This window comes from Mauremys mutica, chromosome 7, assembly GCF_020497125.1.
Source record: "Mauremys mutica isolate MM-2020 ecotype Southern chromosome 7, ASM2049712v1, whole genome shotgun sequence".
Lineage (NCBI taxonomy): Eukaryota > Metazoa > Chordata > Testudines > Geoemydidae > Mauremys > Mauremys mutica.
The window spans coordinates 126,744,530-126,766,664 of NC_059078.1; the positions used below are offsets into that span (position 1 = coordinate 126,744,530).

General features: G+C 42.8%; 1 protein-coding gene across 17 annotated transcripts in view; it reads left to right on the plus strand.

Annotated features, from left to right (window-relative positions):
- The window catches only part of BTRC (beta-transducin repeat containing E3 ubiquitin protein ligase), a 177,646-nt gene that overhangs the window by 63,647 nt on the left and 91,864 nt on the right, over nt 1-22,135 (plus strand). For 14 of the 17 annotated variants that reach the window (XM_045023075.1, XM_045023067.1, XM_045023066.1 and 11 more), the window contains one exon: nt 16,428-16,505. The exons of the other annotated variants lie outside the window; for them this stretch is intronic. In XM_045023075.1, the coding sequence (XP_044879010.1) occupies nt 16,428-16,505 (78 nt within the window). The remainder of the gene's footprint in view (nt 1-16,427; nt 16,506-22,135) is intronic. 17 annotated transcript variants of the gene reach the window in all.

Sequence of the window (22,135 nt, forward strand, 5' to 3'; positions counted from 1 at the left end):
ACTGCACTAATTGAATTACAATCAGCTAGTGTGCTCTGTGTGTGTGTGTGTGTGTGTGTGTGTTGAAATGAGCAGGGCTGAAGCCTTGGGGAGCAAGAAGGTAGTGGGAGACGCGATAGATCATATGTACTATGCTGCTATCTAATGGCTACTTGTGGTACTGCATGGTCTCAAGGGAAGAGACAGTATTTCAGTCCTTTGCATAACCTAGGGCCAAACTCATCCAATTTAATTCTGGTGGTCCCAGGACATTTTTAAAGCTTTAAATAATGGCAAGAAGGAAGGAAGTTTCATTCACTAGAATTTCTAGTTAACAATTTGGTTTAAAAAAAGCTTTAAAATAACTTAATTTTAATAGATACATAAGATTGAGGTTCCAAATATTTTAATATAGGTTTTATTTAATATCAATCTTTTTGCTGTGTCTCTAATGGCAACTTTAGTGCCCTGTATTGGAGGATAGAGTGGATTAAGCATGCTGCATCAAAATCCCTCTTAAACATTAATGCCTGCCTGTGAAGTTAATACCAGGATAGCCTATTGTAAATCATGGGGCGTTACTCTAATTTTGTGTTTGAAGAACTCTATGGGAAGTGCTTAAAATAAAGCCAGTTACACAAGATCAGGTTCTACAAATCTCTGCTGAACTGGCAGAGTTAAAGAATATAATTTTACCACAAACCTGGGAAAGTTTTGAAACACTGAAAAGTGCAGTGAACCTTTCTCATCCAGCCTTTTTAAGTCTCTGCTAGTCACAATTCAATGATTCATGTAAAACAAATATCATGCATTCATAATTCCAAGGAAGAGGAACTTTAATGCAAACACACATAGGAGAACAGAACAAGGTCTGACCTCTGATAAAGCAGGAATTTAACTAGGCACATACCAGTTTGAAAAAAAGCCCTATAAGAGAAATGTGGTTGCAGAATCCTAAAATTCAGAGGTAGAAGGAAGACTTAAGTCACATTTTTGTCAATTTCTCTTCTATTAAAAAGTTGTTCCCTGCAGCATATGAAAACTTCCTGGTTTATGTACAAAAATAATCAAATATTCTATTCTTCATGCTCTTTACTATTATGAGAACCAGGCAGCTAGATACAATCTCACTAATTTCAACTATTCTTTTTCGCCTGTTCTCACAAAATAATTTCTCAACAGCGATCTAATAACAGAGAGAGCACTGTAGTGAGGTCTCGTTAGTAAGACTTCATTACTTTTCAAAAGATGCTAATGTAACTCGCTAGGATGCTATTTAGTGTAACTAAAACTAAACAACACTTGTCAGAATAAATAAACATATACAGTGATATGTGAGATCCTTTTCTATTGCATTTGTTCACTTACTTGCGATCTCTTAATATCTGGTAATCTAATGTGAATCAGCAAGATTGCTCTATATGTGCAACTGCTGTGACGTCTCCGGTTTCATTGAGATCTGCAAAAAGACAAAAGAATACTGCAGACTAACATTTTGTCTTAAATTCCACTTTTTGAGGAGGTGTTAAGCAAACCAGGCTGCAGAATTTATTTTGGTGTATAGTTGTTTCTCTTTAGCATTGTATCAGATTGTCTGCCTCCTTGGGTTCCTTTTGAAATAGTCAAGGAGACTGTTTCCCGGAGACATTGCCAATCAGATGTTCAAATAATTAATTGCAGTCCTAATGCTCTTGTCCAAATGTTACATATGGGGGGGAGGAGGGTTTATTTTTAAATGATTGTCAGCGTAATTTGGCACCATTGTCAAATGTTCTTTGACTCTGTCCGTGAACACCGCAGTCATCAAGCCAGCCACATACATGCAGCTTTGTAGAATAGAACTTGGGGTCGAGGTCTCCAAATACACAGCTATATATCCAGTAAACTAAAGGAGGATTTCTTTTAGCCCGGTCAATGAAAGGAACCGATAAACATATGAACATGTCTGGTATCTCAGAAGCGTATGCTCTGCACTCCTATAGCACTTTAGAAGTGATGAATTAAGTCTACAGTGACCCCGTGAAATAGGCGATACATGTTTGTCCATGCCATACTCTCACGATACCTTTCCTTGTCAAGTTTTAGAAAAACAACGCATCGATGTTTTGGATTGTTCATAATAAAAATCCTTGTGCTCAGCGAACCCCGTCTTACAGTGTCTCCTGCTGGTAGAGCCTGGAATTGGAGGCTTTTTACTGCGTATGAGCCACCTTCATGTGGTGTAGGAGTGAGCTCAGGGCTGCTTTAAGAAGCTGTAAGTGGGAATGAATCCATTCCATACAGTGTGTAAAGTGCTTTTTTAAAACAATCTATTTCTAGAACCTAAATTGTCCTGGGACCAGCTCTTGATATAAAAATTCATAGAAACCTGTTTTTCAGAGTGTGGTAACTTCTTGCCATAGTGCTGTAGTGTTAGAATTCACATTGGCCAGGTTGTTCTGTAAATTAAACACTGACAGCTCCCCTCAGGGGAACAGCCAATGTATTTATGATGATGTGCTGATTACACAAAATACACTGCAAGCAGAAAACAGCTGCAGAGAACAAACCTCTTAAAAGAATACAATTACAAATAGCACCCTCAGTATTTCTAGTGGTGAGAGTAAAATACAGCATGCTAATGGAGGTTTTCTAGTCTGCTTCAAAAGAAGAAAAGGGCTAAACGAAGGAAAGAAGCTAAAGTCTAGTTGGATGCACATGCAGTGCCAATATAGAATGGTGTATAATCCTGTTCCTGAAAGTGAGGGTCAAGAAAATACCGCAGGCCTTGTCTGCTGCAGCCCTCTCTTCTTAAAATGTCTTTCTATTGTAGCTCCACCAGCATTGGCAACAGTGGGAGCACTAGTGTGGGCCAGCTGCCAGCATTTTAGCCACCACCCCAACCCTGTGCGAATGGATCGAAGCAATATGGGGGTTAAAATGCCGGCAGATGGCCCACACTAGCACTCTGACCATGGCTAACACCAGCAGAGCTGTGACTGTGGGAAACTTCATGGGGAAAAAAGTCTTAGTTCAAAAATAACTGACCCTGATTTTAGGGCTAATTGTTTTTTATATAAGCAGCAAAGAGTCCTGTGACACCTTATAGACTAACAGACGTATTGGAGCATGAGCTTTCGTGGGTGAATACTCACTACATGCATCCGATGAAGTGGGTATTCACCCACGAAAGCTCATGCTCCAATACGTCTGTTAGTCTGTAAGGTGCCACAGGACTCTGCTGCTTTTACAGATCCAGACTAACACGGCTACCGCTCTGTTTTTTTATATATTTTGGGAGAGTCTGTGGGAATGAAAGGGGGGTGTTCTCTTCTGTCTGTACAGGGCAGATTTAAATTGTTCTGTTCTAGGTGACGGTGGAGTTTGTTTTATTTTTTCACCACCCAGAGATGTGGTAGGCACCCCCCTGTAGGCAAGCCCTGGGGCCAAGAGCTTACCATCCAATTTAGATATGACAGAATCAAGGCTGCAACAAAACAGTGTGTGTGTGGGGGGGGGGGATGGTAGAGGAGGAACTTGGCATTATTCTGCTTAGAAAGCTGATAGGAATTAGAAGAGGTTACTCTGAAGAGACTGTGGTGCATCTGCAGGGTTGTGTAGGGGGAACAAAGGATGGGGATAGCAGGGGGTCTGTGTCAGTACCTATGTGCAATAGAGAAGTTGTGGAAGGACTGATGCCGCCAGATTGGGTCAAGGTTTGTCTAAGTTAGCAGAACATGGCTATAGAATATATTTAGGACGTGCATCTATGAAACATGTTTCAAATACCAGGCACATGGTCTTCTGTTTACAGCCCTAGAAAATGGGTTGAACTTTCAGTGTATAAATCTGTTTTTACATTAGCTAAGGAAACAACATTGGGACTCTGTGATGAGGAGCACTTCAGTTCACTTGCCTAAAACAAAGAATCAGTTCTTCCATCTGCAGATCCCTAGCATGTACTAATCAACTCCTATACATCTGTCCATCTCTTTTAACTCAGTTTTGAGCTTCCCTGCATTCTGCTGCTCTGCTGACATCTATCCCATGTGGCAAAAAGGCGTTTTGTATAATCACCCCACTTTAATCAATAGAATAATTGATAAACCAGATAAGATTTAAACTGATTAGCTCCCGAGCAGAACTCCCCAGGGGCCTTGGACTCTCTTAATTTTGACATGTGTGTTGTGTACCCTGCGGATGAAGTGCAGTTTGAATTATCTGTTTTTATTTGCTTAATGATGGGGAGGGTGTTAAAGTCAAATGTTTAATTAACCCAGCAATGGGCTGCGCTGTCACTTACACACACATCCAGCTGATTGAGATATCTCACCAAGAATACTGAATAGGAATGATAATGTGGCACTGAGACGGAAGATTGCTTTTTCAATCCATTTGCTGGGTCACTGCTTTGAATGTCTTATTGGATGAAAGGCATTCAGCCTGGGAAAAAAAAAATCAGCATTTAAGTACATTTTGTTTCCTGGCCCCCTCCCCACCAAGAAGTTAACTAAAACAGATATGTTGTCGGTTTAATAAGCCATTCATGTCCTAGCAAAAGGCTGTGAATAGTGGATCTCAATAGCCAGTGGCCTAGAGCTGTATCATTTCCTTTCGAAACTAGCCCCAAGGCATCTGAATATGAGCTATTACATAAACACGCCCTTACCCTTCATTCTTTGCCTGCTCTATTACTCACCTCATTTTATAGTCACTGCAGCAGTGGCAACTCTTCGTCCCCAGTCAGGGAAGCGAGATGTGCAATTGCATCTCTGAACACCCCCTCAAGAGAGTGCTGTTTCAGTGTTGGATTTTTTTATGGCAGAACCCAGTAGCAGGGTTTTTAATTTAAAAGTGTTCTATAGGGATGTTTCGTTCTTTCGTGCATATTTTGTTACGTCAAAGCATCATGGGCTTTGCTCCTTGTGTTGCAGCCATTGTTCCGGCACAATGATATAGGCTAGTGAGACATTGTACAGATCATCTCTAGTCCTGCACCTTCATTTTCAATTGGTTCATTAGAAGGGTACATTAGTTGCTTGCTGTTGCTCAGAAGACTGAGGTACATTTAGACACAATGAGTTTGTCCTTGGTAGTGTGTAGAAATGAATAATAATAATGTACTAGAAGTTAGCTAAGTTTGACCCCTAGTCCAAGGTTATGTCCACTTAGCAAATACAACTTTTCGTTACTCTTGGTTATCACTGGGGAGGAAGTACGTTTAGAGTGGAGAACCACTTTTATTTAATCAAATACTTCCAGGAAGGGCTGTGGTCTGATGGTTAGAGCAGTGCCTAGGAGTCAGGTGTTTGGGGCTTTGTACCTTTCCCACCACTAGCTTCCATTGCAGCCTTGGGCAAGTCACTTCTCCATTTCAGGGGGCAACATGAATGAAGGTGTGAAATTGAGCATCCGGGGAGAAAATCAGAGCAGAGACTAAAAGAAGGGGTAAGATTATAGAGGATGTAAGGTGAGGATGATGAGCTTGAAGCTCCTGCTTTTGGATTGAAGAAGCCAGCCAAAGGGTTTGGGGAAAAGAGATGACTAGTAGCAGCATTTTTGTCTCTATTTTGGGGAGAACTGGGAGTGGGGAGACTAAAATCATAATAAAAAAAGGCCGGAGACAATCATGGTGTGACAGGACTTTTAGTATTGTGACAAGCGAGGCTGTATTTTTCCTTGCTGTAAGAAGTTAGTGCTGTTCTATATTAGAAAAATAGATCAACCTAGTTACATCGCTCAGGGGTGTGAAAAATCCACACCTCTGAGCAATGGCCTTAAGCCGACCTAAGTCCCCATTTTGACCGCACTAGGTGAATGGAAACTACCGCCTCTCGTGGAGAACCCCTCCTATTGCTGTAGTAAGTGCCTACATGAAGCACTGCTGTAGTGTTTTAAGTATAGACATATCCTTAGAAAGTAGTGCTTCAGCAAAGGATACAGAATCTACTGTGAAACTAGCCAACCTTACAGTCCATTTATCAGAGCACTTGCAGTTCCCATGCAGATGAAGCCATAATAAATATTGAGCGAAGAAAGTTAACCTGTGTCTAGAGAATTTTAATAAATAAAAAGTTCAAAAAAAAAAACCCTCTCCCTAGACCTGTTGGCTCTTGCTAACTCTTGTTAGTACTAGAAATATGTTTTTGACACCTCTTTGGGATGTTAGCTTATGTGTAGAATCTTTAATGTCTGACTGTGATATTTTTCCCCCCCGTGTGAGGAAAATCAAGAAAGCAGCTGGTTCAAGACTAGATAAGCACTAGTAAAAGCTTTGATTCATATAAAAAAAGCCCCAAAACAAACAGAATGAAAGTGACTGATCCTAAAATTTGGTGTTTTCAGATGCTGAAATTCAGTGTTAAAAATGCATTTTTGTGTTCATCAAATGAAGGAATACAGTAAAGCAAACCAGGGAGGAACAGAGCCAAATCATTTGATTCCCCCTTCCCTTTTGAAGTGCTTCTTTTTCTTGATAAATCTGCCTCCATGAATTGTGCGTGGCAATATTTTCCAATCTTAAAGACAGATTAACTAAAGCTGAAATCGATGGTGGGACATATTAACAGAAATTTGAAAGATCAGAGAAATCGTTAAGGTTGTCCTAGGGAGTGGGGACAAAGCTGGTTTGTTAGGGGAGGGAAGGGGAGGCCAGTGCACAGAATAAGACACTGGAGTGAGACTGACCAAAGCAGAGGATGACTGCATAGTACAAAAATACCCTCAAGGCCAGTCCTTGATGAGTTCGCTTGTCTGGTCTTCAGAAGTTTACCCTATGTTGTTGCTAGCATGAATTGAATCGGTGTGTGTGTGTGTGTGTGTACACACGCACGTACACGCACGCACTTTGGAAAAATGGGTTTGGGGCTCCTAAAAAGATGTAGATTGTCTTGATGTACCATAGAAAACTTGAAATACAAAATGCAAACTGTAAATACCACACTTACACCTGCCAAGGTACTAATTGATTTTATCATTCCGGAAAAAGATTTTAAAGCAGACCCTGGCTGAGCAGGGGGTGCCAACATGAACCCTTAAGGTTTCTTTCGCTCTAACCTTCTTATGAAGAATGGGGAAGTAGCGCTGCCTAATGCAGATGTCTGAGAGTTACAAAAATAACCAGATGTCCTGATTAGCAGAAGCAAATGTTCTTTCCTTAATCCACGTAAAATTAGATTCAAAGGCTGTCCGGATGTAATGCTTGTGTAAATAAGGCACCAACAAAAATTGGAATATAAAGGGCCTTCGGCCAACTGGCTTGAAGGCTTGAATATTAAAAACAAATTTACCACTGTTGACTCTCTTAAATTCATACAACAGAAATGTGAAGCTGCTTCCCAGGGAACATGGAAAGAGTGTTCTCATTTGCCATATTTTTACTCTCTGTTTTTGAGAAATTTCTGGTTAAGCGAAGCTAGCTATTTAAATTCCCGTGAATGATGTGTTCCCACTACCTGGATCCCTGTTTATGTTAAAACAAACTTAATATTGTTGAGACTATTTCATTGTTTCATAATATCTTTGATAAATATTTGCACTGGCTTTTGAAGATCTGTGTGTTGCATCAAATTCTCTGTTCTGCTGGTAGTGTTAAGACATCCCACAACTTTACCTTCTTCTTTCTAATAAATTAATAACTGATTTAATTAAAAGAATAACTTGGTCTGAAAATTCTCCTTAATTTCTCAAAGTTTTGATATGTCATGTTGCTGTGGGAAGACATTCATTCTAATCCGCCATTTATTGGATTGAATACAAAGCCAGGAAAACATATATAGAGTCTACTTCTGTGTATTTGGGGGTAGAATTGTATCAAATTTTTTAGGTAATTTTGCTGAACTCTTTTTGTACTTTTTTACCTTTAATTGGGTGGGAGGGATAGCTCAGTGGTTTGAGCATTGGCCTGCTAAGCCCAGGGTTGTGAGTTCAGTTCTTGAGGGGGCCATTTAGGGATCTGGGGCAAAAATCTGTCAGGGACGGTACTTGGTCCTGCTGTGAAGGCAGAGGACTAGACTCAATGACCTTTCAAGGTCCCTTCCAGTTCTGTGAGATGGGTATCTCTCCATATTAAAAATTGCTCAAACCTTTGATTGGAAAATTGTTTGTATTATGATAGCATCTAAGGGACCCTTCCCAGTCATGGATCAGGGCCCTGTTGTCCTAGGTGCTGTACAAATACCCAAACTGTCCCTTGTCTTGAACAGTTTACAGTCTCAGGCCTGGTCTACACTATGGGATGGGGGGGGGGGGGGTCGAACTAAGGTACGCAAGTTCAGCTACGCGAATAGCGTAGCTGAACTCGAACTACCTTAGTTCGAACTACTCACCCGTCCAGAAGCCGCGGGATCGAAGTCCGCGGCTCCCCCGTCGACTCCGCCACCGCCGTTCGCGGTGGTGGAGTTCCGGAGTCGACGGGAGCGCGTTCGGAGTTCGATATATCGCGTCTAGATGAGACGTGATATATCAAACTCCGAGAAGTCGAACACTACCCGCCGACCTGGGCGGGTAGTATAGACGTAGCCTAAAGAAATCAAACACCTGACTCTGAGCCAGCTTAACTTGGGTCTTTCTCACTAACGTTAGTGGCTGCAAAAGAGGGGAATGAAAGCATCAATTTGCCCCCCACTTCTCCTTGCAAAACCCCCTTGCAAAAATACCACTTAACTTTAAACATTCAAGAGCAAGGAAACTTACTTCAGTCATTCCATGCTCAAGTCACCCCCTTGTGCCTACCGACTGCAATTTACAGTGTCTTCAAAGAGGAGCTCGTAGCAATGAATGTTCAGAGCTGCATATACCAAAGACAGTTGAGGTATAATCCATACCTCTGCATTTTCACTGTTGTAGATCTCCCTGTGTGTTGCAGTTGTCGTTTGTTTTATTTACTGAGCATGTAGAGGGTCCGACTTTCAAACTTGCCCTTTTCATACTTGTTTTCCTCACAGTAACTTAGTTCACTTTAAGGACTTGCTTTACATGGGGTAGTGACTAGTCAAATAAGCGTGAATCTGAGCACGTTGTGCCACTCAGGAACAGCTCTGAATGTGTTAAACGGTGTTCAGGCTGTGATTTTAAAACTAAAATATTGCTTGCAGTCTGACAATGGCTGTGCCAGGTTTCATCCTAGCACTGTTTGAAATGGCTGAGATGTTTATAAACTGACACACAGCATTTATAAAATCAGGATGCTGACAGTCCCTTAACAATAACAATGCTCTTGGACTCATCTATCACTTACAGAGGTTATTGGAAAGGGAATGTAGGGCCTTTGCTATCACTTATTCCTCTGCCTCCTTCTTTTAAAATCCATATTCTGGCTGGCAGAGGCACAAAATAATTCAGGCCAGTTTTTCCATCTCTTCCATCACTTCACCTATTCCCACAGGCTGATGCAAACTAGGAAAAATCCTATTTGCTGCCATTGTGGGACAACCAAAAATCCAGCTTGAACAAGTGAAACTTCCTGTCTGCCAGGCGAGTGCTGGCCTGAATTTGAACAGAAAATATGCACTGACTGGCAAATATAACCTGGGGCTGGGTGGGAAAATGGGTCATCTTCTTCATTTTCCTTGTAAATTACACCAGTCGGCAGACAGAATGCTGATGTATTCACCTTGTTAAAGTGTTCCCTCTTGATTAACCCAAGTGCAGTGTCGGGTGGTTGGATAAGAGTACCCATGGCTAAGTGTGCACATTCCCCAAAGTGCTTTAGTGGGGCTCAACTACTGTTTGCTGACCTTTCTAAGGCACCAGACCCAGGAGGTCAGTGTTCACTGTCGGTCTCTGGTCACTCCATGTACCTATGCGTGAGGCTATGTTTTGGTCATGGATATTTTTAGTAAGAGTCATGGACAGGTCCCAGGCAGTAAACAAAAATTCACGGCCCTTGACCTGTCCATGATTTATACTATACACCCCTGAGTAGAACTCGGGCCGGGGATGTGTGGCCCAGGACGCCCGTGGGTGCTGAGGGTGGCGGCCCGGGCAGGCTCTCTACCCGGCTCCGCGTGTCCCTGCAGCGCCTAAGGCGGGGTGGCCATCCTGAGCCTGAAAAGGAGCCAGAATTTACCAATGTACATTGCCAAAGAGCCACAGTAATATGTCAGCAGCCCCCCATAAATTTCCCCACCCGCCTGCTTCCAGCGCCTCCCACCCACCGGCAGCCCCGCCAATCAGCGCCTTCCCCTCCCTCCTCGCACCTCCCGATCAGTCGTTTCATGGCGTGCAGGAGGCTCTTAGGGGGAGGGGGAGGAGCAAGGGCATGGCAGGCTCAAGGGAGGGGTGGAGTGGGGTCCGGGCCTGTGGCAGAGCCAGGGGTTGAGCAGTGAGCCCCTCCCCCACAGCACACTGGAAAGTTGGCGCCTGTAGCTTCAGCCCCGGAGTCGGTGCCTATACAAAGAGCCGCATATTAACGTCTGAAGAGCCACGTGGCTACGGAGCCACAGGTTGGCCACCCCTGTCCTAAGGGGAAGGAAGGCCAGGGGGGCTCTGTGGGCTGCCCCTGCCAGGAGTTCTGGCTCCACAGCTTCCATTGGCCAGGAACCACAGCCAATGGGAGCTGTGGGGGTGGTGCCTGCGAGCAGGGACAGTGCACAGAGCCCCCTGGCCCCTCCGCCTAGGTCAGGAGCTGCAGGGTCATGCCAGCCGTTTCTGGGGAGCTCCCCCCCGCCACCCACGAGTGTTAGGGCAGCCCCTGAGCCAGCCGCGGCGGCTGCTTCAAAAGTCACAGAAAGTCATGGAATCCGTTACTTCCGTGACACGCAGCTTTACCTATGAGTTCAAAGTGGAGGTTCCTCTGAGGAGCTTGTTCTGGAGGGAGGGAAAATAAAACATCTCACTGCTTAATATTAAAAATGGCTAAAAAAAAATCTGGACAGCTAAATTTGACATCCAGGTTGTTCTTGGACTAGCAACTAATCTCATCTCAGGTTGGACAAGGTGCTTCCATTCTTTACTAATGGAACTTAGTCGCTTAAGTCGACGTAAGTTGTGTTATTCAGGAGTGTAAAAAACCATCCCACTGAGCGACGTAACTTACATTAACTTAACGTGGTGTATAGCTCCCACCTCTCATTGAGGTGGATTAATTATGTCGACAGAAGAGCGCTCTCCCATCCACTTATCAGGTCTTCACCAGACCCGCTAAATTGATGCTGCTGCACCAATCACAATGGCACCGATTTAGCGCAGTAGTGAAGACAAGCCCTCACTCCCTTGCAATGGATATGCTTATGTCAGTAACAACCCACCCAGCTTTAGCTTTGCATTTCAACAAATATTTGTACACTCACATTGGCTAGAACAAGTGTTAATTGATTGGAAGGGATCTATTTGTCTGAGAGCTCTATTAAAATACAGACTGGCACATAACAATGCATTTATAATATTTTTTGCAAAGCAAGCAAGTGCTTTCTGTATTGGATGCAGATGTTAAAGCAATAGTTTGTTTTAAGGTCCAGTGCTGCACAAATTCTGGCCTTTGGGATAATGACAAGTGTTTTGCCTGCATAAACAATACATTCACGCCCCCGCCCCCGAGGTCCACACACACCTAGTTTCCCTCAAGCACATCATCTCTGTCAGGTTAATCAATAGGCACCGTATGGCAGAGGGTCAGTAATCAGTGTCATCGTGCCTTTAAATCGTGTTGAAAATTTGCTTAAAGCCTGGGCCAATTAACATCGAGATGATGAATGGATGGGTAGATGGGAAGAGCCTGGCGCTCAGGGGCTTGTGAGAAGTAGATGCTCAGCTGTTGAGCAGCAGACACCAGCGAATAAAATCAGCCATTCATGTTAGCTCAGTCCACCCACTCTTAATGATAATGTCAATCTAGCAAAATATATACACATTGGAGTTGTCATGAGTTCATAAATCAAAGGAGTTTGTCAAAGGCATTCAGATTAACGAGGCAGCAGCAATAACAAGTCAAATTTGCATAGAGAATTGCCCGAATCTCAGTAAATTATGATCCTGTTTTTCATTTGATTATTTGCTAATGTCTCAAGAGGGAGAATGATTACATTAGCATGCAAAATCTACTCCAGAAGTAGAAATCTGAGGTATAGCAGACCAGCACACGATGACAATTAATCAGTTTCTGCATACTAGCATAAACGTGCAAGGCCCAGAAATGAACTCCTTTTTTTATTATTATTTCTCCTTGCTACTGATCCAAATGGTTCAGCTTGACAGAGACTTTATATTGCTTTAACAGTGTTCTGAATTGTGCCTGCAGGCAAGACATAGTTATGCAGCTATAACCAACCTATCCATCTGCCAACCAGATTGGAATTCTCCTATCCAAGGCTTCCATTAACCCTCACTGACAGCTCCAAACAGGATTAAGAATTTGAAAGCATAAAAAATAGTTGTGCTCTTTACATAGGCACACAGTTCTCCCCCACCCCCACTTCCCCACATGTGGAAGAAGACTGCATCTGTACTGTTTTATAATTAGCGTTGGGCAACACAGCATCAAAACAACTGCCCAGTTGGCAGGTTTCTGATCTCCACCAGGAGGAGTAAGGCAGTGCTAAAGGTAGCCCTGTGCAGTTGGTAGCCCGAGTGCATTCATCCATCTATTATAGCTGAATCCCAGTATTGCTTTCATGGGTTAGATACAGAAAATACTGCATGTCATCACACGTCAGATGCTTTAGCTTACGGACTCTGTGTGCCGTGTAACACAGGGCGTGTTTGAGATCGTGGGGACTTCATGTGGAGAGTCAAATAATGAAATGAGTTTGTGGTGGTTATTGGAATGATAACACGCTGTGGAATTATATCCTGTTAGTTACAGGCTGAAGTCTTAAATCCAAATTGTATTTGGAAAGGGTCCCTTGTAATAGACAGTTACCATTTTAGGGCAGATAAACTATGAAAGGCAAATACCCTTCATGTGGGCCTCGGAGGGGAAGGCTAGAGAGGAGGGCTAACGACTAAAGCAGAGGTTTGGGAATCAGGATTCCCAGTTTCTATTCCCAGCATTGCCACCGACATTCTGTGTGACCTTGTGTAAAACCTGTGGTCTCTGTCTTCTGGATCTGGGCAAATAGAAGTGATAATCTCGGGGGGGGAGGGGAAACTTAACCACTTAATGCTTTGTGGGACTTGACTGAAGGATGCAAAAGGCAGGCTAGCCCTACTTCGTAGAAGATGCTCCATGCATTCCAGCACAAGCACTCTCTTGCCCTATCTGGTTTTGGTAACGATGGTGGCCAAGAAAGGCACTGCCACTTAGAGGAAATGGGATTTCAGGATTTGCCCCAATTCAAGAAGTTGTTTGGGATTTCAGCCGTGACCTGCCTTTCGGTCTCCTGATTATGTCCCCACCCCTTCGCCCTAGCAGATTCCATCTTGTCTTTGCTACACATCAGTTGCAGTTCCTGCAAACCTTTGACATTTCTGATGCATGCACCATCTTAATGTATGAGCATCAAATGCCACATTCAAGGGCTATGATTGTGCAAAACTCCTTTTTGATAGCCTTTTGTCATCCTCCCTCGTGGCTGGAAGCATCACTTGTCATGCTGAAGCAAACTTAAAATTCTGGTCCTCAAACAGGGGAGCAGACTTCCCTTGCATTGTTCAGCAATGAGACACACGTACAGATGTACTTTTCTGGTCACTGTATCAGAGGGGTAGATGTGTTAGTCTGGATGAAGTGGGTATTCACGCACAAAAGCTTATGTCTGTTACTCTATAAGGTGCCATAGGACTGTCTGTCACTTTTTTCTAGTCACTGTTATAATAGTCTAACTTTACCACTGGTAAGCTGAATGGTGACTAATACTGGGCATTGTTCTGTCAAGTGGAATTCACTTGAATGCAAGTATGGCTATTTCTGAACTATTTGGAGGCTTGTAGTACACCTGGAATGGTGCTTTTTCCTATTCCTGAGAAATAAGCGGGAGTAGGAAACATCTGTGCTTTGTTTCTTAAGTGTAATGCTTTCCAGTCATTCTGTCTTCACCAAGCGTAACTTACTTGCTGACAAAAGTGCATGAGCAGCGCTCCTCTTTAATAGTCTGCTATTGGAGCTGCTGTGTGGGTACTGTAGAATGGTGAGACGCCAAGCTGTGAACCACCATATGCACTTGGCAGTCTTTGTCTGGTCTTTGTTCAGCCAACCTCGTAGCCTTGCCACCTATAAAGATAATGAATGCAAAAAGGTCTTCTGCTCGCTTTTAAAATTAGATCTTTAGTTTAAAGAAAAAGGAACTGGAAAACTTGTGACACGTTGTGATAACAAGAAATTCCAGACCAAAGGCTGTTTTTTCACCCCAGCATTGAATTTTCTGGCTTTTGACATTGTTTTAACCTCAATGACATTGAAAGGCAGTTTGAGAGGCAAGGGGAAGATGAGCTTTCACTTTTAATAACCATTTTCTAAAACACAAAACTTGAGGAAAAATAGGATTTTTGAAGCTATTGTGGGAAGGGGGATTGAATATTCAAAATGCATCTTTAAAATAGATAAGAAAAGCAGTTCCTGGAATTACTTCAAAATCCTGTATCTCTAGCAATTAATCTGTTTTCAGAAGTACCAAATTGAAATCCCTACTTGCGTTATTAAACTGTGCAGAAGAGTACAGAGCAGTTTGCGCAAAGATGCATCTTAATTTCCCTTTCACACTTGTACAGTTTTAACCTGGGCATTCACAGCCCTCTCTAAACCAGACTTAACAAATAACTTTCTCCTAGCTGAGGCCCTGTGTGAAAACTTCTCAAAGATCTGGGTTGTTTTAGTGAGTTATCAGGCCTGTTTAGGATTGATTTACATTATAAAATCCTGCCTACAGCTGCTCAGACCTCATTGTGCCTCCTGAGTTCTGTCTTGTAAAGCTCATTAGTTTGTCTGCAGATCCTGATTTACTTAGAATCCTCAGGACCAGTTTACCTTGAGGTTTTTTTTCCCTCTCTTCCATCTCTCAGCAAACTTTGCTCATGTCCTTGCCATCTTCCCGCTCTCTTCTTCTCCTTCAATGAAACTAGAAGCTGTAACCTACCTAGACCCTCGCTGATCACACAGCACCTGCTGCAGGCACCCAAACACGCTGCTCCACTGACGGCTTCCTGCAATCTGCTTCCTCTCTACAATCCCCAGTCGACCACACTGCTTGCGGTGTACCAGCTCTTCCCTGACTGACAGATGCTCCAGCCAGTGACTGAAATTTGGAGTTGGGAGCTAGCTCTAGGGGGGGATCTGGATATGTTAGGAGCACTGATGGGTGGGGAGGATTCTGGGAGGTGATGATCATAAAGGGGATGCAACTTCCACCTTAAAATCCTATCCTGATCCCATCTGCTATAGCCAGAAACTCTTCCTGTTACTGGCCTAGCACTCCCTAGTACCTTTCCCTTATGCCTTTATAAACTGACTAGTCTCCCGGGTATTGAATGCAGGGGTTTGTGACCTAAAGGCATTACTACTGTGGCATTCAACACTGACTTTAGATGTGTGTACAGAATTCCTCCAAACCTTTTTAAACAACACGGTCTAGCCTTAGCCTATCAACATGGTTGTTGAAATTGTGATAGCAACCACCATGTTTTAGTATTGCTTCCCTGGCCAATGTGGACAGGATGTTTTTTTTTTTCAGTTAATTGTTTGCTGAATGTGTCCCAAAGAGAGCCTCTGTCCTTAGATAAGCAATAGCACTGTTCCCAGACAAGGAATCCGTAGCTTAAACCATAGCATGAAGAGGACAGAAGTCTCCAGCCTAGTTTTCTGAGCCCATCATCAGCTGAGGAGCATTTCTGGAGCAGTCTCTTATGGCTCGTCCTTCCTCCTCAACACCCTATATTCCCAAATAGGTGGTGGCATTAGTAGTCAGGATCCTAGTCAGCTTTTCTGGAGCGAGAGGGAGAGAGCTCACACCAAAAAAAAAAGAGACTCAGAGGCATAGCAGGAATGGTGCTGTCACTGATATCACGGAATCTGATGACCTGGTTCACCACAATTTAGAGGTGGGCCAGACACATCTGAATGTTGGTAGCCCACTAAACTCCTGTGCAATCAGTCAGTATTCCTGCTAATATGAAGATACTGGAATATAGGGGGACAGTTGAATTTTATTAGTTACGTTTACTCTTTAAAAAATGGAATCTTTTGAAAACGAGTCACTGTAAGGAGTTCAGAGACATAAGCGGTGGTATATTAGATCAGGCCATCAAGTCACCTGCTCAGCATCCGATCTCCAACAGTGGTCAGTGCTGGCAGTTTTAGAGGAAAGTCCTAGACAAACACAAACTTCTCCACAATACCTATCGAATGGTGCATTACTTATCAAGAATGAGAAAAATTCGGTCTTAGTCCTAGCAAGCCGGTTGGCTTACACCTGAGGTTAGCTTTCTCATGTATGTATACAATCTAGCTTGTGTAGCTTGCAAATATTCAGTTTCCTTCCCTCCCACAGAATAATATTGGGAATAAGAACTGAATTAAAGCTTGCTTTCTTTCGCAGAATTCCTCAGAGCGAGAAGACTGTAATAATGACGAGCCCCCTAGGAAGATCATTCCAGAGAAGAATTCACTTAGACAGGTATGCAACTGGTCTCTTAAAAATACAATAAAACTTCCTAACAGCTTGAATCTTAAAACACTTTGGGAAACTGGAGTCTGAGCTTAGGTTCCTGACTCTTTTTCTGGAGCACTTGTCAAGCTCGAGACAAGTCCTTTCTCATTCTCCTTAGTGGGAGAAGGCAAGTAGCATTGTACGTGGGAAAACCAGAGGCGTTGGGCTTTTGTGAATATGAACAGGGAGATCCATTTCTGAGCAAGTATAGACCCATCAGCTGGGACTTTGTATCTGAGTTTTGTTTACTTGCTAATCACTGGGAACTCTCCGGTCTTGGTCTGTAGTACTCCCTCTGTCTCATGTATGCCTTTCTACAATACCTTGCACCCAAGAATCTCAAGGTGCTTTACAAAGAACTACCATACCTAGAAGGTAGGCTTTCTTAGAGCCATTGTCCAGCCTGATAACCTGAAAGTACAGCTGCTTTAATTTCCCTCACAAAGTTTAAGATGAGTCCTTATAGATCTGCTCTGCCCCCGCAGCCCGCAAAAGTTTTAACATCTCTTCTGATCCCTTCTCTATTAAAACAGATTCCTTACCATCTTAATTTAAATTAAGCTCTATACAGCAGGGAGCATATCTTCCTGTATGTATTGTACATCACTGAGCACCCTGGTGTTCAACAAATAAATGTGTCAGTATCCTTTAAAGAGAGCGAATTTTTCCTCTCGCCACCCCACCCCAAAAAGTTTACTTGCCTAGCACCATCAAAAGACCCATTTCAGCGGTTTCCCCCATCCTGGCTGAGAAAGGAGGACATAGATTTGTAAACTGGCTATGTGCCCCTATGGTCAATTTTATAATATGTCTTAGGTACTTCAATACAACAGTAGTAGGTACAGTGTAGATACCTGGGCATCAATCCCTTCAATAATATTGTCAAAGGAATAATAAGATTTTATTGAAAAAGTACTTATTCCCCCCCCCCAGTTCAGGGGAAAGGGATGCTTGTTTTATAGCTCAAGATACAGCCATGCAAAGGGTCAATGATATAATCTGTGATATACATGATGCACAGTCCTGCTTTGAGAAGCCTATGATCTAAGAGACGGAGATAATACAGGGTATAGTGGGATCCCTAGAAGGGATGTCAGATTACAATGTTGCATGCCCTCTCCCCCTGCTTTCCTATCTTTCTCGTTCCCTAACCTACTGCCCTTACATAATGTTAGACTACATATTTTCTATGAGGGAGAGTCCACAGATCCTAGCAATTGATCTTCAGCCATCTTGCAGCTTTGGGGTCAGAGCCAGAACTGTGTGTGGTAGGCAGAGTCGTGGGGGCCCCACCAAAGAGCCTCCTGGTTTAGTTCTGCTTCTTCATCTGAGGATGGGCTTTACTAGGCCTTCCTGCTTCTTCCGCAAGGTGCACAACCATGCTGAGCAAGCCCAGAAAGAAGAGAGAGGAAAAGATTCGCTCATCTGGAAAACGTCCTATCATTAAATATGTTAATGGGGACCTCTGCATCTTCTGTATCCTGCTGACTCATCAGAAAAGGGGAAGAAGACTGCAACCAAGCAATAAAGTTTCCAAAGCTTCCTACAAAGCATGTCACTCTCCTTGTGGTTCCTTGTCTTCTTCATACAACCGACGAGTCAGTGCAAACAGCAGCAGAACATGGAACAACAGCATGGTGGGGTGGGAGGAATGCAATGATGATTTCTCTGCCTTGGCGTATGCCAAGAAATCGGCATGATTCCAACTCACACCAATCCAGTGTGAAAGCAAGATTAGCTGTAAGCTTCTCCAGTTAGCACAGAACTGTCTTCCCTTCTTATAAGACAAATGGGTCCTTGACTTTGTAGCGGAAGAATAGTTGTTAGAACTGATCAGGTATTTCAAACGCACATTGATGGTTCTCCTAACCTCCAGCAACACCAACATAAGAGCAGCCATCAAGTACCTCCTGTAGATAAGGTCAGTAGAATGAGTCCCTCCATCAGAGAGAGGACTGGCTCTGACTCCATTGTTCTAGTTCCCAAAAGGCTCAAGAAGGGATAAGGCTATTCAGAATCTAAAATTCCTGAAAAAATGCATCAGCAAACCAAAATTGCAAGTGGAGACATTGAAATCTACCTAGAACGTTGTCTCCAAAGGGGGCTTCTTATCTTCTCTATCTCAAGGCAGTGTGTCCACATATACTAATATGATTATCCCATTGCAGAGCCCTTCACTTCACTTTTGGAAGCCAGCATTTCCAAATTTCTTCCTTACTTCTTGGCCTGGTGGCAGCTTTTGCACCTGTTAGAAAAGTGTTGTAACGCCTTAGATGTGTGTAGGACTCTGTCATCCTGCTAGTTGTGGAACTGAAATGCACTAATTTTTCTTCCCTGTTAGAGAAGGGCAAGAAACTATCAGAGGTTTCCAAATCTAGATGCAGCATGACAGAGGCATGCATAGCCATATGTTTTATTCTGTTGCCCTTATCCAGTATTGGGGCACACTGAATAAGGGCAATGATGGTTTGATTTGTGGGTGGAAACATCTTATGCCTTGCACGAGGAGAGAAGCAGGGTGGCCAGTTGGTCTTTCATCCTCCTTCATCTTCGCAAACACTACAGATTGGGTCTGTAAATTAGCTAAAGCAACATTTAGCAAAAAGTGTGGCATACAGTAGTAGTAGTACCCCAGTGAAAAGAAATTAACTCTGTCATTATTGTTTGTATATAGTTTTATTTTTTCTTTCCCTCCATGGAGACACTGCTGATAAAATTCCATTGTTGGGATCTGTGGCCCTCCTACATAGAAGACTAGGAAAAATTGTCCAAGCTTGAGAATTTGATGTCTTCTGATAGGAATGTCCACAAATCCAACCCCCTCATGATGACTTAGTTTTAGATCAGGGGTAGGCAACCTAGGCACGCATGCTGATTTTCAGTAGCACTCACACTGCGCGGGCCCTGGCCACCGGTCCGGAGGGAGCTCTGCATTTTAATTTAATTGAAGCTGCTTAAACATTTTAAAAACCTTATTTACTTTACATACAATAGTTTAGTTATATATTATAGACTTATAGAAATAGAACTTCTAAAAACTTTAAAATGTATTACTGGCATGCAAAACCTTAAATTAGAGTGAATAAATGAAGACTCGGCACACCACTTCTGAAAGGTTGCTGACCCCTGTTTTAAATCATGGCTCAGATTCATTGGTCAGTTTCAGTGGTGGTGTAATCTTTACGTGCCCTGCAGTAGATAAGTTTAAGTGAGTTGTTCCCTTGCTTTACACTTGACTGCTCTGATTTTTTGTTATACTGAAGCACAGCCTTTGCTTTGAAAGTTATCTCAGGCTGTCAGGCTCTTTTGGGGCTGGGGGCCTGTGATGGTCAGATTCATAGACTCCAAGGCCAAAAGAGACCCTTGTGATCACCTCATCTGACACAGGCCAGAGAACTTCCCCAAAGTAATTCCTAGAGCAGGTCTTTTAGAAAAACATTCAATCTTGATTTTAAAATTGTCAGTGATAGAGAATTCACCATGACCCTTGGTAAATTGTTCCAATGGCTAACTACTCTCAGGGTATGTCTACACTACCTGCCAGATTGGCGGGCAGCGATTGATCCAGCAGGGATCGATTTATCACATCTAGTCTAGATGTGATAAATCAACCCGAGCGCTCTCCCGTCGACTCCTGTACTCCAGTGCCTCAAGAGGTACAGGCAGATTCGACGGGCGAGCGGTAGCAGTCAACTCACCACGGTAAGTCGATCTAAGTACGTCGACTTCAGCTACATTATTCACATAGCTGAAGTTGCGTAACTTAGATCGATTTCCCTCTCCCCCCAGTGTAGACCAGGGCTCACAGTTAAAATTTGTCTAGCTTCAACTTCCAGCCACTGGAACAGGTTAGACCTTTCTCTGCTAGACTGAAGAGCCCATTAGTAAATATTCCCCATCTAGGTACTGTACTTATAGACTGTGATCAAGTCACCTCTTAACTTTCCCTTTGTTAAAATAAATAGATTAAGCTCTGTGAGTATCTCAGGATAAGGCAGGTTTTCCAATCCTTTAATCATTCTTGTGGCTCTTCTCTGAACCCGCTCCAATTTATCGACATCCTTCTTGAACTGTGGGCACCAGAACTGGACACACTAATCCAGCATTGATCTGAGCAGTGCCAAATATAGAAGTAAAAATAACCTCTCTATTCCTACTCAAGATTCCCTTGTTTATGCATCCCTGGATCGCATTAGCCCTTTTGGCTACAGCATGGCACTGGGAGCTCATGTTCTCTAACTATCCACCATGACACCCAAATCTTTTTCAGTCCTTGTTTCCCAGAATAGTCCCCTGCCCTGTACACATGGCCTATATTCCTCATTCCTAGATGTATATATTTACATTTAACCATATTAAAACAAATATTGTTTGTGCCCAGTTTACCAAGTGATTCAGATCTCTTGGAATCTGTGACCTATCCTCTTCATTATTTACCACTCCCTGAAATTTTTTGTCATGTACAAACTTTATCAAGGATGATTTTATGTTTTCTTCCAGGTCAGTCAGAAAAATGTTAAAGATCTTGTTCTGCTTCCAGAGCTGTACACAGGCTGAAGACCATTTGATTCAGCCCTGTGGACTTCCCTACTAGAAGAAATGACATTTTCCAGTTGACTGAAATGGACTTTGTGAGAAGTTAGGGAGTTGAATGAGTGTAGTTTGGACACCTAATGTACTGGGGCTGAGGGAGCTTTCCATCCATGGTGAGCAGCATGGAAGAAGGTATGGAGATTAGAACAGGGGAGAAAACAAAGTGGGGATCAAAGCTATTATTGTTGGCAAGAACATTACAAAAAAATGAGAGCTGTGCAGCGCTCTGAAGCAAGGATGTGAAGGTTCTATTTTTGAGAGCTGTTAGATATGATCAAATAAAATGTTGAGATGTAAAGTGAACGTTATGGTAGAAAAACATCCCTCAGAAAAATAATGAGAAGTGGCAAAAGTTTTTGGCAACTTTATTTACGCTAACAAACGAATTTTCACACTGCAAAGTTATAAATTAATTTTAATAGGCTGATCCAGATGGTCCATTTGGAAAATGGATAGCTTGATCTGTTGAAAATTAAACTAAATTTATCTCTCTCATACTTCAAACTGAAGCAAGCGTGAGAAGAGTGCCCATTAAGTCCAGCACATACAGATGGACCGGCAGGTCACACATGGGACTAATCTGATTCATTTTAAAAATAAATGCATGAGTTATTGAATCAGGTTCCTGTTTCAAGCCGTGTGCGTTTGTATGTGTGTGTGCATGCAGCCTTTTCAAAAAGACTCACAAATGCTTCAGTGCCTTTTTAACCTGTGTGTTTCCATGTTAATTCAACCTCCTTGCCAGAAAACATAATTAGTTTTCGGTGCCTATCATTTAGTGTTAGACCCAAATGCTAGATTGATTAGGTCAGGCATTTGTTATTTTAAGGGCTACATCTCCATTCTTCATTTATGAAGAACATGAGCTCAATAGTCTTGGGGAGAGAACTGGCCTTTAGAAACTGTGAAGCTCTCTGGGGGCCCCTCAAGCCTTTTAGCTTCTGGGTGTTTTAAACAGAGCCATGAATGCAGATTTGTAAATTTATTGCAGTGCCATCTGTTTT